Consider the following 13,563-nt stretch of genomic DNA (forward strand, 5'->3'; position numbering starts at 1 on the left):
ACAAAACACCCGTTCTTCCACCATCTAAGCTTGTTGGGCGAGACATGATTCGACAGACCAGCCCCGGCCAGCCTCTGCCCATTTCGGCAACCCCGGCTACGTCCAGCCAATCAGCAGTCCAGTAACATCTGTTGAATCCCCAACGTTTTTCTGCCCTGGCAGGCGGCTGTGGCTGATCACCGCCTCCCTCCGTGGCTAGTGTGCTAGTGTGTGGCAAAGGCCCCGTCCATTTGCCATCCAGTGGCTCTTCTCTCCGCTGCTGCACACCAGCTCCCCGGCTGATTCGTTATCAATCTCTTACTACAGGTGGGCTGACGGAGGGAGCAACTCCGGGGTCATTAGCACTTGAATGCATTCGGTAAATCAAGGCCAATGCAATGTGTTTTGGGTCGGGCGAGGAGTAGTTCTGGAATTCCCAGCAAAGCAGCTGATGCAGCCCTATAGGCGGCAACCTTGAATTTTCGTTCAATTTGCCACTACGGGAAGTCAATGATGGTCCAGACTAGCTTGCAGTTCGGGTCAATCTCGTAGCTGATCGTCGCCATATGATTCAGGCAGAACTAATCTCCCACAGTCCCAACATGACCAGCTCAGGCTCGGTCGACAACAACAACATCCCAGAGCTTCGTGTCTACACGTGATGCCATGTGGAACCTCCATAGCTTGAAACATCGCAACCAGTGTGGAGTAATTATACAAGCTCTTACCTGCCGCAGTGGCCCTCCTCAGTACTCCGGGTCGATGCCTCTTCCTGGGTATGTCATGTAGGGGATTGGGAGCACAGATGTTGCGCATCGAGTCACCGACAGAAACTCGGACTAGTCTCGTACCCCAGACATTTCACTTGGCGCTCACCTCGTCCTGCCCCTGCCTCAGGCAGAAGCCCGGAGATGCATAGATCGAAGCGGTCACTTGATGTCAAGGTGCACGAGCACAATTATACCTACGGTAGGATATCCTCGGATCATGGCAAGGTAGGCAAGGACTTTCCATATGCTTGAGTCAGCCGCTTACCTAAACCTACACAAGCATGACCCGTCGCTGATTCCTGGAATTAATGCCGTCGATGTCACAGCTAAGCCATTGCTTCGCGCCACTTAGCACAACACTATCCAGTGCATAATTTATGGTCACGTTTGATTCCTCAGACTCCATGCACCTTGCCCAGTTGGCAGGTAGGACAAGTCATTGGCGGGCGACTACTCCGGACATCACCTGGTACCACCATGCTCGTTCTGTGCAAGGGACGAGATGCGGTCCAGAATTGGAATGACTGTTATTTAACTCACCAAAGTAGTAGTTAGTTAGATCGAGGTTAGTCAAAAGCCGGAGTCAGCGTGGTTGTGATAGAGTTGGCACCAGTTGACACCAGGGGATGGAATTCGGACTGACATTTACCCGCCGCCGTGTCCCCTCGAATGGCCAGTTTCTGTGACTAATGGATTGCCTGATCGGTTCTGGTTCTTCCCCGGACTGTTCGACCCATGCTCAATCCATCATGGGCTGTACTCCATGCAACTTCCCGTACTTCGTCCTCAGATCTCATCTCTATCATAAAAGAAACAGTTCAACCCCAGACAGTTCGACCGTATGGGAGTCGAAGAATTGGTGTTCGCACTCCTCTCGATCTATACAGCCAGATAACCACCGAGGAAGCCCCGCCACCGAAGATGGATGTCGGCGGATCCCGATCTGGGGGAAGAACTGATAAGCCGGCGACAGGCGTTACATGAACCGACAGTCAGCGAGCTTGAGTCTTATCGCGCGGGACCCCACCATGACCACCCAAGATTCGACCGCCTCCTCTCTCGTCTCTCTAGTCCAGTCTAGTGCTCTCGCTTGGGTATCTCCCCAGTCTCCAGTCGGTCGCCTCCCAGTCGTGGAGAGCCTAGAGATAACCAGTCCAAGGCATTATTCGATTGATTCACGCACCTCCACGCCACCGATAGTCTCCTATCATCCTTTGCACCCGATCGCTGAGACCACACGAATTTCCTTCGGAAGCCGGTGATGAAGCTGCCATCTATATAGACATCAAATGTTTCGGACAATTCTGGGGTGATCTCAAGCTAGAATCTCCAGATTCATTCCACGAGTTGAGAGCTTGTCTAGACCACAGTCCGATTCGGCAATTCTATCTATCCTTCAGTTTACTACCCCGTCTCCACCTATCTTTGTATCCATCTCCAAGTATTATTCAGCATGGACGGACCTGATCAGATCGGTCCCGACTTGCGACCTAAACGGTCCTGGCGGGAGAAGACCCGGCGCATGGTCAAGACATTCACTACCAGGTATGTGTGCCTGGTAGAGTCATGATGGAGCCGTTCCTCCATACTAACAAGTATCTTGTAGAGAGGGACTGGTCGGTGACTACGATTATGCATACCTTTTCACCCCCAACCTTCCGTTCTTCAACAGGGGCCGCAGGTCCGCTCCCTTCTTCGGACTGGAGGATAAAGTCCCCGTTCTTTTGGCCGTCCTCTTGGGTTTACAACATGCGCTGGCAATGCTGGGTGGAGGTTCGTTGGACAGGTTCCTGGAATTACAACCCGTTGCTGACCTCAATAGTCATCTCACCTCCTATCCTGCTCGGTGGCACGAGTGGTGCCAATTTCGGCACGAAGGACTACGAATACCTGGTCTCAACTTCACTTATCGTCTCCGGTCTCTTGTCCGCCGTACAGATGGCCCGATTCCACATCTACAAAACTCGCTTCTATGTCGGAACGGGGTTGATTTCGGTTGTTGGTACCTCGTTCGCTACCATCACAGTGGCGTCCGGAACGTTCAACCAAATGTACACGTCGGGATATTGCCCGGTAGATAGCGATGGGAACCGCCTGCCTTGTCCGAAGGGCTATGGGGCTCTGCTGGGCACGTCGTGTCTGTGTTCCTTGCTCGAAATTGGCTTGTCGTTCATGAGCCCTCGGATTCTGAAACGCATTTTCCCGCCATTGGTGACCGGCCCCACGATTTTGTTGATTGGAGCCAGTCTGATTCAGTCGAGTATGGAGGACTGGGCCGGTGGCTCGGGAACCTGTTTTACGGATGCAGCCAGCCGTGCACTGTGCCCTAGTGCCGACTCGCCACATGCTCTCCCTTGGGGCAGCCCCGAGTTCATCGGACTCGGCTTTTCGGTCTTTGTGACGATTATCCTGTGCGAACGATTTGGCGCTCCAATGATGAAGTCCTGCGCTGTGATCATCGGCCTGCTCGTTGGATGCATCATTGCTGCCGCTTGCGGATACTTCGACCGGTCGAGCATCGATGCTGCCCCTGTGGCCTCGTTCATCTGGGTCCGCACCTTCCCTCTGACCATCTACGCACCTCTGATCCTACCCCTGCTGGCCGTGTACATCGTGGTCATGATGGAGTCGATCGGCGATATCACTGCCACCTGTGATGTATCGCAGGTAGAGGTGGAGGGTCCGGAGTTTGACTCTCGCGTCCAGGGTGGTGTTCTGGGTAACGGATTCACCTGTCTGCTGGCCGGACTGTGCACGATCACCCCCATGTCTGTGTTTGCTCAGAACAATGGTGTCATTGCCTTGACCAAGTGCGCCAACCGCAAGGCTGGCTACTGCTGCTGTTTCTTCTTGGTCATCATGGGCATTTTCGCCAAGTTTGCCGCCGCCCTCACCTCCATCCCGAGCGCGGTGCTGGGTGGGATGACCACGTTCCTCTTCTCCTCCGTGGCCATTTCTGGGGTCCGCATCATTGCGACTGTGCCGTTCACGCGGCGCAACCGCTTTGTCCTGACGGCCTCCTTCTCCATCGGCATGGGTGTCACCTTGGTGCCTACCTGGTTCTCCTACTTCTTCACCTACAGCGGTAACAACCGCGGCCTGACGGGTCTACTGGATGCGGTTGACTTGGTGATGAACAACGGGTTCGCCGTCACCGCCATTCTAGGGGTGATTTTGAACCTGATCATTCCCGAAGAGGCGGATGAGGGGGCGGCTGTTGTCGAGGCTCGAGCAGAGCCTCGGGCGGTTGAAGAGCCGGACGAGCCTGAAAATGCTCAATACACGAAGGGGGAGCATCCCTCTGGAGTGTCAGCTGTATAACTTTAAGATAATTCTTTGTTTCTTTGGTTTGACTATGACCCTTGCGAGGGCAGATTGATGGATTGGGATACCCTTGAGAGCGATAGTTTGGATTATTTGGGATTGATTAATGCAATGATTATACATATTCTATAACTATAGCCTTCGCCACTGTAATGTTGCACCGGTAGTCCATCAGACCAGAGGGAGTTCATCAGACTCCTTCGACCACCTCACCAGGCGCCAACATCTTGATATAGCAATGCTCGCCCGTCTCAAGGACCGTGATCGGATCATTGACGCGAAGCGTGAAGTCTAGACAGCCAGTTAGCCTGCACAGTCCCAACAATTCCCAGTCTTATAGCATCACCCAACCATCCTCACACCCCCCACACCACCATCATCCCGGATCATCAACAAAAGAAGGGGAAAAAAAAAAAACTCACTCCGAACCGCAGGAACCAACTGCATCCCCAGACACGCATTCGTGGGATCCCCCCGATCGATCCGCCGATACGCCTTCAGCGTGCGATCCGGCTCCGCGCGATGGCGCACCCCGGTGTCCGGATCGACATTCGGCAACCGACACCGCATCGTCCGACACGCCAGATGAATCTCCACCCCTCGCTCCTCCCCCCCATCCCCTCCCTTAGGGTCAAACCTCCCGCCCGAACCACCGACCCTCACCCTCCGCCACGCATCCTCCTCAAACCGCCCCGGCCCCTGCACGACCACATTCGCGCGGAACCGGCGCACCGTCAACCGGGGGATGTCTGTCTGACACCGCGCAGCCACATCGCGGACGCTGGCCAGGTTGAGGAGATGGAGCGGGTACGCGTCCTGGAAGCCGGTGACGGTCTGGAAGCCCAGCTGCGCCTTGGGGGGCGCGTTCCGGAAGATCTGGCGGTGGTGGGCGGCGGATTCGCGGAAGAGGGTGAGGGGTTTTTGTGTTGTGGTGTTGGGGTCCGCCAGGAAGCGGCGGAGGGAGGGTGGGAGGTGCTCGCCGTAGTCGTGGGCGAGGGGCGTGTCTTTCCAGATCTTGAGGGGGTGGAGGGGGTAGCTTTCCCCTGCAGTCTTAGGGCTGGGGTTGGAGGCGGGGGTAAGCGGAACGCGGAAGGACTGCTCGCGGGGACACAGGCGCAGCGTGAGGGCTAGCTTGAACAGAGCTGGGAGGAGGGGCAGGCTGGCTAGGCTGGTGGGCAGCGTGCGCGGGTAGTGGATGATCAGCACGCCCTCGGATTGCACTTCTGGGAGTGAGGGGGAGTAGTCTGGGCTGGTGGGATCCGGGACCCAGAGCTCCGGCCGCACGAGGGCGAGGTTGCAGAAGTGGCGGTCGCGCAGGGTGCGCGCGGTCCAGTGCCCGGTTGCTTCTTGCGCAGCAGCTTCGTTCGATGAGGTGGCGGGAGCAGGGGTAGGGGTTGGCTTCGCCTCGATGTACTCGGCAAAGCAGAAGAGTCGGTCGTATTTCAGGCCGGTGTCAATCACCTCTGCGGTGTCTAGCTCGATCCCCGTGCAGCTTTTGATCGGGTAAACGAATAGGGCTTTAATGCGCCATGCCGGGAGACCGGTCTTGGGGTCGATGGCGTCGCTGGGGGAGCCCTCGCTGTATTGGGGGTCGAATTCATCGGCGATGTTGCTTTTTCTGGTGCCGAGGCGGCGACAGCCTCGGGGGTTTGGGGGGGATGAGCGGAGGTAGGTTATTAGTGGGAAGATCAGGAGAATGATGGAGATGATGTAGGGGAGGAGGGGTTGGAGTGAGGGTGCGCCATCGTCTAATGCATTGAGGGTGGTGAGCTTTGAGTCATGCATTGATGGTGGTGGTTATGAGTGCTCTGGGTGGATTGTGAGGAGAGTGGACTCGGTTTAGTTAGAGATTTGGATCTAGCGTTGACGCAGCCCGAACTGAAAGAGAATCGAGCAGTGCTGTAATTATAGTCGAGTTAATGAGGTGATTAAAAGGTGCAGGTCCTCCGCGGGGCCGATTTTTATCTTTTTTATCAGATCGGGGCGAGATCGGATCTCGGCTCGTTCCCGAGCTTCCAGAACATCAATGCCGACTGAATGTGGACTACGGCAGGTCTTCGGAGCACTGTCAACTGTCAAGGCAACTGTCCAGAACCTCGTTACGATGCTCAAGTGATAGCCTAACCATGACAGCATCACATCCTCACTCCAGTACATAATCAAAAGATCCTCATATCCCGCTGGATGGGAACAAGCCGAGACGCGCGCGCGACGCGTGACCCTTAACTCCATCAATCCATCTCATCTATCCATTCATCATGAATAGACTCGACTTTCTGGGCCTTCCCAGTCAGGATCCCAGTGAGTATAAATCATAACTCAATATCTGATCACAGATAACATGCAGCTGACGCCCCAAGATCGAGTCATCTCCTTCCCGGCCTCGCAGTCCCTTCACGCGTCCACCGCGTCGGCTGCCTTAGGCAACAAGACCGTCTCAACGGGTCTCCCCCAGCTCGACGAAGCAGTCACCCCGCCCATCGAAGATGATCTCCAAGGCTTCGGGGATCTGCAGAGCAAGGGCCTACCGTGTGGTCATGTCACGGAGATTTTCGGGCCTCCGGGAGCAGGCAAGACCGCCATAGCGTTCGTCTTCCCTTCCACCTGCCAACATCTACCCCCTCAGTAACCAACACACCACCGCAGCCTAAACACCGCAGCAACAGCCCTAGCCAAGGGCGAAACAGTCGTCTGGATAGGTACATCCCTCTCCCTACCTATATCACCACCTATACCCCTACCGCACCCCAAACTAAACCTCGATATCAGACACGGGCCCCCCACTCCCCGCCCGCCAACTCAACCGCCTTCTTGCTGCACAGCAACAACCAAACCAATCTGACCCTAGCATCCAAGCCAAAAACCTCATTCACATCCACACCCCAACCCTCCCGCATCTCCTCTCCCTCATCCACCACCCACCCCCCAACTTTCCCCCACCGTCCACCACCCTTTTGGTCGTCGACTCTATCTCCGCCCCCTTCCCCCCCTACTTCCCCAACCCGAGCGACCAACGCGCCGCCCTCGGCGCCTCCTCGCAGGTGCATGACAAAGCCCACATTCAGTGGCTGGTCAACCGCAAATGGAACGTGCTGAGCGATCTGGCGACGCAGCTGGCCAAGCTGGCTAGTACAGCCGGCCGAGGCGGAGGAGGGAACATGGCTGTGCTGGTGACGAACCAGACCCACACCCGGATTCGGGGCCAGGTACGGGCGACGCTGTGTCCCGTGGTGGCGGGGTCGGCGGCCTGGGAGAGCTGTGTGTTTACACGGGCGGTGGTTTATCAGGACTTCGTTGAGTCAGAGGGGGAGGGAGAAGGAGGATGGAGGAAGGGGAGGGTGGTGGAGGTGATGAAGAGGGGAGGGAGGGTGGTTCGCGGGAGGGTGGTGGGGGATACTGTGGTTGGGTTTGGGGTGAGGGAGGTTCGTTTTCCCTGTCTTCTGTTCTGTTTTGGGGAGTGTATTGGGGTGAAAGCAAGGCTAACTGGTTTGCTGTTAGGATGGGCTGTACGCTTTGGATACTCCTTCGCCTCCACAAGCTGAACGACCAGAGCAGATCGTCGTGGAAGCAAGCTCCACCCAAGAACCTGAAGCCTCGGCCAGTCAACGGAAGCGCAAAGCGGAAGAGATCGCCGACAGCCAGGATGAAGAGGACTCCGAGGGAGAATTTGGATGGATTGACGGCGAAGAGGTGGATGCTGGGTCGTTGGATGGGAATTGATCTCCTCATCCCCTTGTACAGGGCTCTCTCTAAAGACCTTCCTGGCTGTGACTGGACTGACCCGTATTAATTGTTCACTATCCTGACATCAAGTGCGGAGTTAGAACCTGAGAATTAGATACATACACATAGACACATGCAGACATGAATTCATAACCGTCATATCATATCAAGTCATCACCTCACCTCACCTCCAACAAGCGCGGTGGACCTCTGAATTGCAGTCGCCCTTCTCCAAGTCGGTCCGATCCTTCCACTTCATCGAGACATTCACCTCATTCAGCGCGAGATGACGATTTGTTCTCTCCCCAGTCACGCACAACGGGGCCCGCTGCACGGCGACACTCCTGGCCGCCGTCGCCGCCGCCGCGGCCGCCACCATCGCGCCCCCGGACCCATTATGCCCATCATCCGCGTCCTCCCGCTGCTGCCCCCCACCAGCATACCGACTAAGCCGCAAATCCCCATCAATCGGCGCCGGCGGACACCGGTTATGCACGACAGCAACCAACCGGCCCAACACGGCAAACTCCAACTTCAGCTTGATACTATACACCGCGCCCTTCAAACTAATCTGCACGGCATAATAATTCGCATACTCGAGACTCAACAGCACCAAATCCATCACCAGCATCGCGACATTAATCCCGACGAGCTGGCGCATGATCTTGCGGTTCTCGCGGGCCGCACACATGCGCAGCAGCTTGACGGTCTCCCAGATATACAGCAGGGAGATGACGACCTCCTGCACGGTGAAGCCGGTGAGCTGCAGCTTCTCGATGATGTTATAGCCGCGCAGCCAGGCGGGGGTCTGGAGGAGGTTGGCGCCGTAGGTGAGCACGGTGGTCGGGACGTGCAAGACCAAAACATTGGCGAGGATCATGCGCAGCACGCGGTGGAGGACGCGCTCGTCGCGCAGCACGAGGTGCAGCCGCGAGTACAGCACCAACGACTGGCCCGTCACCATCGTCCACCAGCCGACCGTCAGCACGGTCACGGTGGCCAGCGCCGGCGTCTGCGTGAAGAACTTCAGCAGGAACCCCACCGTGTACGGCGCCACCCCCAGCACCCCCGACAGCAGCAGGCTCCAGAAGTACAGCCCCCGCCACCGCCGGAAGGTCGTCAGCACCAGCACCACCAGCTCGATCACGTTGTACCACGCCACCGCCATGAAGAAGAGCAGCGTCGACCGCAGGCCCCCGTGCTGCGTCGAGAGCTCGCCCGCGATCCCATCCATCGGCTCTTCCATGCTCCAGTCGCGCATCCTAGGGCTGGATTCTGCGGCTGGGGTGAGAGCATCAGCATCATCATCATCATCATGCTTTCACGTTTCTCGTTCGACTGCACCAGAAACACAACACACGGGAGATAAGATGGGTTAGGTGGGTGGGAGGGCAGTGCACGAGCCATACCTTAAATCTTCTTTATCTCCCAAAGCCCAAAACACATGTGGGTTCGATCCCCCACAACTCCAACACAAAATTCAATACTTGGGAGTATTCTTCAACACAACAAAAGATTCAACTTCAAACCGAGACAATGCACAGAAAGACCGGTTGAGTCAAGAGTCGTCATATCCCCAACTCTAATCCTTAGCCATGGGAATCTGGGAGCCTTTACACTTCCCAACCTCGTGGATGTGGCGTCAAGTAGACCGCTTTTCTTCGTTACTCTCCGGCCCTCATAAGCAGTCAACAAAAAGCAGGGGCGAAGACAGGGCAGGACAGGGAGGGGGGAATTACTGCACTAGGCTATAGCTGGCGCTGGCGCTGGAGCTCAAGCTGGCGCTTGGAGCTTCTCAGCTAAAGATCCCATCCCATCTTTCCCCTAGGTATCTAAACATACCCTTCCACAACAGAATCTCGGACTTCCCATTCAGCCACCGCAGCAGCAGCAGCAGCAGCAGCAATAACCCAAAACAGAAATGGGCCAACACTCCGAAAGGTCCAGTACAGCACACTCCACGCTGTTGGGGTAGTACAACTCCTTCCCTTTCTCGGGCATCCCTCCGGACCGTGGACGGACCCTCAGCTTTTCCCGGGGGGTGGGGACGGCAGAACACTAGAACATAGATCTCGGGCCTTTTTTGGGGCCTGGTGGTAAGCAACCTTGCCCTGCCCTGCCCTGTCGGCTTGTTCCTGCTTCAATGCCAGGGACCTAGCATTAACTTGACTCCTGGAATAGGTATGGGATTACAGAGATGTTGAGAGAGTGCTCAATGGGCGAGTGATGTCTCCCTTCTCCCCGGGATTTATAGATACCTTACCAACTACCGTAAGGTTATCATCCTTGACAACAACACCGAAGACTGCTGGCGTGTATGTCAAGTGATGGCCGTGGTTGGGGTTTCTGCTTCTGCTGCAGTGACCCGTGGGGCGGAGATTTCGAGTATCTATTCCTGAGTCGTGGCTAGCATTTACCTCAAGGGGGAAGAGCTCTTCCAGTCGTCCTGGGGTCGATGGTAGGGTAGCATATCTTGCCGAGATCCCCCAGAGTGGCGGACGGTGCAGGGTTCAGCTCCCTACTTTAGACACAACCAGCTTTAGCACAAATCACATTCATTGACTTAGTATAGTACTAGGGATTCCTTTTCAGATTGCGGCATTACTTGGCGATGTCGACCCGCCCCATACATTTCATCACTTCCGTTGGTTGTCCCAGGGTCTTCCGGCTGTCACCCTTGTTCATTGTTCTTTAGAAGCATCATCTTGTTGAAACCTTGCCAGACTTGATAGATGTCTATTATGCTATAAGGTCCCGCCAAGATAAAGTGTAACAAGACGGAGAAGGGTTTATAGGTTGGTCAGATAGTCCTCGATCTCCTCTTTGGTCAACTTCCTGAAACGGGGTCCCCGCGCGCCCTCGACGCCCTCAAAGCCCAGCAAGTGATCGGCAGGAGGTCCAACAATACCTGTTCAGAAAACGTCAGCTTGAAACTTTATCCCACAGACGCAGAAAACCTACCAATCTCTATCGTGTCCCCATTCATCTCGCCCTCAATGGTCTCCTTCAGAGTCAGGAGGGCAATGTGAATGGCATCCTCGAGCTCCAGGCCCTCGGTGTAGCGCTTCTCGAGGAAGGTCTTGGCGCTGGTGGCGTGCTTGCCGATGGCCGTGGCCTTCCACGGGTAGTAGCTGCCGCTGGGGTCGACCTGGTACAGGCTGGGGCCGCCCTTCAGGATGCCGCCCGTCTTGCCGGTCGCCCTCTTGGGCTCGCCCTCCTTCTCCTCGTCGCCGCGCTGGGCATCGCCGGTCTCGGGCTCGATGCCCTCGTCCCAGCCCGCAATCAGCAGGCTGACACCGTACGGTCGGACACCCCCGGACTGCGTCGCCTCTTGTACGACCCGAGCGACGTCCTGCACTAATATACGGGTGGGAGGGTATTCGTTGTAGATGCGCTTGTAGCCCGTGTGCGAGACCTTGCGGGCCTTGTCGACCAGCACCCGGTAGTCTGGGCCCATGCCGGCGTAGACCATGCCGATGTCGGGCGTGATCAGGGAAATCTTGGAGAGAGAGGGGGGGTCGATCAGAGGCGACGAGGACTTCTTCTCAGTGGCGAGGACGATTCCGTTGGTAGCTGTGTCCGGTGAGGCAGGGAGTCAGTAGCTGTAGCTGTAGCTGTAGCTGCGGAGGATCGAGGGCCACGATACCTTTGATACCAAGGGCCGTTACACCCTGGTTGACGGCATTCAGAGCATATTCTAGGCATTGTCAGTGACCCGGCAAAGCAGTAGCTGGTTGAAGGTTGTTACCGATTTGGACCAGCTTTCCACTACACCCCGACTGTTAGCTGATGTACTCGAGTACTAGCGGAGAGCTTGGCTTACCTGGGGGAGAAAGTGGTCAAAGAGAAAGAGTAACGATCAGCCATGGAGACGATATTTCACCTCCAGAAGCTCTGGAGAATACTAGGTATGTGTGGGGGGAGATAGATGGAAGTGATTGGGGATGATGGGGATGGAAAATGGGAGGTGGTGGAGGAGGGGATTGGATTGATGTGAAGCTTCCCTTCGGACAGCAGGCGGCAGGTGTTGACGCAGCAGTAGCAAAGCAACCACCACCAGCCAAGCCGCGCCTCGGGCGGTGACGCTAGGCGAGCGGCTAGTGCGCTTTTTACGCGCTTGACCTTCTCCACCCGCTTCTCTTAAACTGGCTTCTTTTTTTCCTTCCCCCCCCCAAAACAATCCTCCTCTTTGTTTCTTCTCAACCTTTCTTAATGCAACAATCATAACTGCGGCACCGATCGCATCACAAGCGTCAGATCGCTGGTAGATCTGCTGATTCTTAGACTATGCGACAACAATCGACAAACTAGGAGAAGCAATGGATTCGCGCAATGAGCCGCTCTGGCAGTGGCCTTCTGAACCGGCTGCGCCGTCTCAGTCGGATCACACCGAGCAGGACCCTACAGACACCCCTCCACAGGAGGATTCGGGCAGTACCACAGAAGAGACTAGAAAGCGGCACTACTCGCCTCGGACGTGTCGTATCTGCCTGGAAACGGTCTATCCCACCTTTCCTCCTCCCTCGGAACATATCCCGGGGTTTCTGCAGCCCCAACAGCGGCCTGTCTACGAATCGTCGGACCCAGAGTCCGGTCGATTGCTCCGTCCCTGCAAATGCAAAGGATCCTCCCGTTATGTGCACGAAGGATGCTTGCAACAGTGGCGCCATTCGGACGCAGGCTACAGCCGGCGCAATTTTTGGCACTGCCCGACTTGTGGGTTTCAGTACCGACTAGAACGTCTCCGCTTGGCGCGCTGGATTAGTAGCACCATGATGCAGCTCGCGTTGACTCTCGCCATTCTGCTGTTTACTGTATTCTTACTTGGTTTCGTTGCTGACCCTCTCTTCAACATCATCCCGCACCCTGATGATCCCCTCGCACCCACCGAATTAAGGGGCATCTGGCCCGTGCAGCTGGAGACCAGGATTCCGGTGCGTGACCACGAGGCCTCCTGGCCACAGCACTATCTCAAGGGAGTGGTCACGCTGGGCCTGTTGTCGTGCATCAAGTCCGTTCTTGCGTTCTCTTCCTGGCCTGGGCTGATGGTGCGCTCCACGCGCATTATCAGCGGCAACAGCTCCGGCCGAAACACCGGAAATACCGGGAGAACCCGAGTCGGCTGGCTGCTCGTTGTCATCGGTGTGGGTACCTTCTTGTGGGTGAGTGACATTTCTCCGAGCTGTGTCTACTGACCTCAGCGACTGACTCGTTTTAGGCTGTCTATAAAGGCGTGCGGGCCTGGAGTCGCAGAACCTTGGAGACAGCTGGCGCGCGTGTGATGGATGTCCCTTTACCGGACGACGAGGATGAAGCCGAGCCTCTGGCTACGGATCCAAGTAAGAAGGACGAATAGCGCCGAGCCTGGCCTCGCACCATTCGTCATGATCCTTTCACAAGCCATCGTAAACCAAACCCTGACATTTCGTGATTTCCGGGTTCATCCTCCCCGCACTACTTAAGTTGCCACTCTCCTTTTCTTCTATGAGGTGTCAATTAGTCGATGTGCGCAGAATGCCACCGCCCCTCGTTAACTTCCGAGGCTCGTCTTGATGAGTGGACTTGGGCTGACGCCGGAACGTTTTGTTCTACTGCCTTCCCATATCACTCGCTTATGTCAGACTTGCCCGGAGGGAGGGTCAACCTGCACTTTCTCTCGATCCAAATAGGCGCTACGGTTCTCAACGGCGTTTTCGATCGGGGTGCTGTACATGCTTCGTATTGGTTAATAACTTATCCATCTAATATACTTTTATCCTGTGGATGT

At 56.0% G+C, this 13,563-nt stretch overlaps 6 protein-coding genes across 6 annotated transcripts; 3 read left to right on the forward strand and 3 right to left on the reverse strand.

The window, feature by feature from the left end:
- Positions 1-1,958: 1,958 nt before the first annotated feature.
- ASPACDRAFT_78727 (nucleobase:cation symporter-2 family protein) lies at positions 1,959-4,183 on the forward strand. Its single transcript, XM_020205255.1, has 3 exons — positions 1,959-2,294; positions 2,356-2,522; positions 2,572-4,183. The coding sequence occupies exons 1-3, from the start codon at positions 2,203-2,205 to the stop codon at positions 4,068-4,070; spliced, it is 1,758 nt and encodes a 585-aa protein (XP_020056134.1). The 5' UTR covers positions 1,959-2,202; the 3' UTR covers positions 4,071-4,183.
- An 80-nt stretch (positions 4,184-4,263) lies between these two features.
- Positions 4,264-5,858, reverse strand: ASPACDRAFT_43428 (MOSC domain protein; the record flags this gene model as incomplete). Its single annotated transcript, XM_020201253.1, has 2 exons — positions 4,264-4,364; positions 4,496-5,858. 2 exons carry the CDS (start codon positions 5,856-5,858, stop codon positions 4,264-4,266), a joined length of 1,464 nt encoding a protein of 487 aa, XP_020056135.1.
- Positions 5,859-6,331: 473 nt separating this feature from the next.
- Positions 6,332-7,793, forward strand: ASPACDRAFT_43429 (uncharacterized protein; the record flags this gene model as incomplete). Its single annotated transcript, XM_020201254.1, has 5 exons — positions 6,332-6,374; positions 6,434-6,659; positions 6,720-6,772; positions 6,843-7,279; positions 7,572-7,793. 5 exons carry the CDS (start codon positions 6,332-6,334, stop codon positions 7,791-7,793), a joined length of 981 nt encoding a protein of 326 aa, XP_020056136.1.
- A 407-nt stretch (positions 7,794-8,200) lies between these two features.
- Positions 8,201-9,042, reverse strand: ASPACDRAFT_52404 (uncharacterized protein; the record flags this gene model as incomplete). Its single annotated transcript, XM_020202612.1, has 2 exons — positions 8,201-8,220; positions 8,280-9,042. The coding sequence occupies 2 exons, from the start codon at positions 9,040-9,042 to the stop codon at positions 8,201-8,203; spliced, it is 783 nt and encodes a 260-aa protein (XP_020056137.1).
- A 1,543-nt stretch (positions 9,043-10,585) lies between these two features.
- pre8 (proteasome core particle subunit alpha 2) lies at positions 10,586-11,663 on the reverse strand (the record flags this gene model as incomplete). Its single annotated transcript, XM_020202613.1, has 5 exons — positions 10,586-10,704; positions 10,758-11,369; positions 11,443-11,493; positions 11,545-11,564; positions 11,620-11,663. 5 exons carry the CDS (start codon positions 11,661-11,663, stop codon positions 10,586-10,588), a joined length of 846 nt encoding a protein of 281 aa, XP_020056138.1.
- Positions 11,664-11,967: 304 nt separating this feature from the next.
- On the forward strand, positions 11,968-13,560 carry ASPACDRAFT_119552 (E3 ubiquitin-protein ligase MARCH). The gene is made up of 2 exons (XM_020196257.1): positions 11,968-12,958; positions 13,015-13,560. Exons 1-2 carry the CDS (start codon positions 12,116-12,118, stop codon positions 13,150-13,152), a joined length of 981 nt encoding a protein of 326 aa, XP_020056139.1. The 5' UTR covers positions 11,968-12,115; the 3' UTR covers positions 13,153-13,560.
- The last annotated feature ends 3 nt before the right edge of the window (positions 13,561-13,563 follow it).

The sequence above is a fragment of the Aspergillus aculeatus genome, assembly GCF_001890905.1.
Source record: "Aspergillus aculeatus ATCC 16872 unplaced genomic scaffold ASPACscaffold_8, whole genome shotgun sequence".
Taxonomy (NCBI): domain Eukaryota; kingdom Fungi; phylum Ascomycota; class Eurotiomycetes; order Eurotiales; family Aspergillaceae; genus Aspergillus; species Aspergillus aculeatus.

What these genes read in the sequence shown, in the direction of transcription:
- ASPACDRAFT_78727 (XM_020205255.1), top strand. Translation starts at nt 2,203, where the DNA reads ATGGACGGACCTGATCAGATCGGTCCCGACTTGCGACCTAAACGGTCC. An exon ending in GTCAAGACATTCACTACCAG is followed by an intron (nt 2,295 to 2,355) that starts GTATGTGTGCCT and finishes AGTATCTTGTAG; the next exon opens with AGAGGGACTGGTCGGTGACT. An exon ending in GCTGGCAATGCTGGGTGGAG is followed by an intron (nt 2,523 to 2,571) that starts GTTCGTTGGACA and finishes TGACCTCAATAG; the next exon opens with TCATCTCACCTCCTATCCTG.
- ASPACDRAFT_119552 (XM_020196257.1), top strand. Translation starts at nt 12,116, where the DNA reads ATGGATTCGCGCAATGAGCCGCTCTGGCAGTGGCCTTCTGAACCGGCT. An exon ending in GTGTGGGTACCTTCTTGTGG is followed by an intron (nt 12,959 to 13,014) that starts GTGAGTGACATT and finishes GACTCGTTTTAG; the next exon opens with GCTGTCTATAAAGGCGTGCG.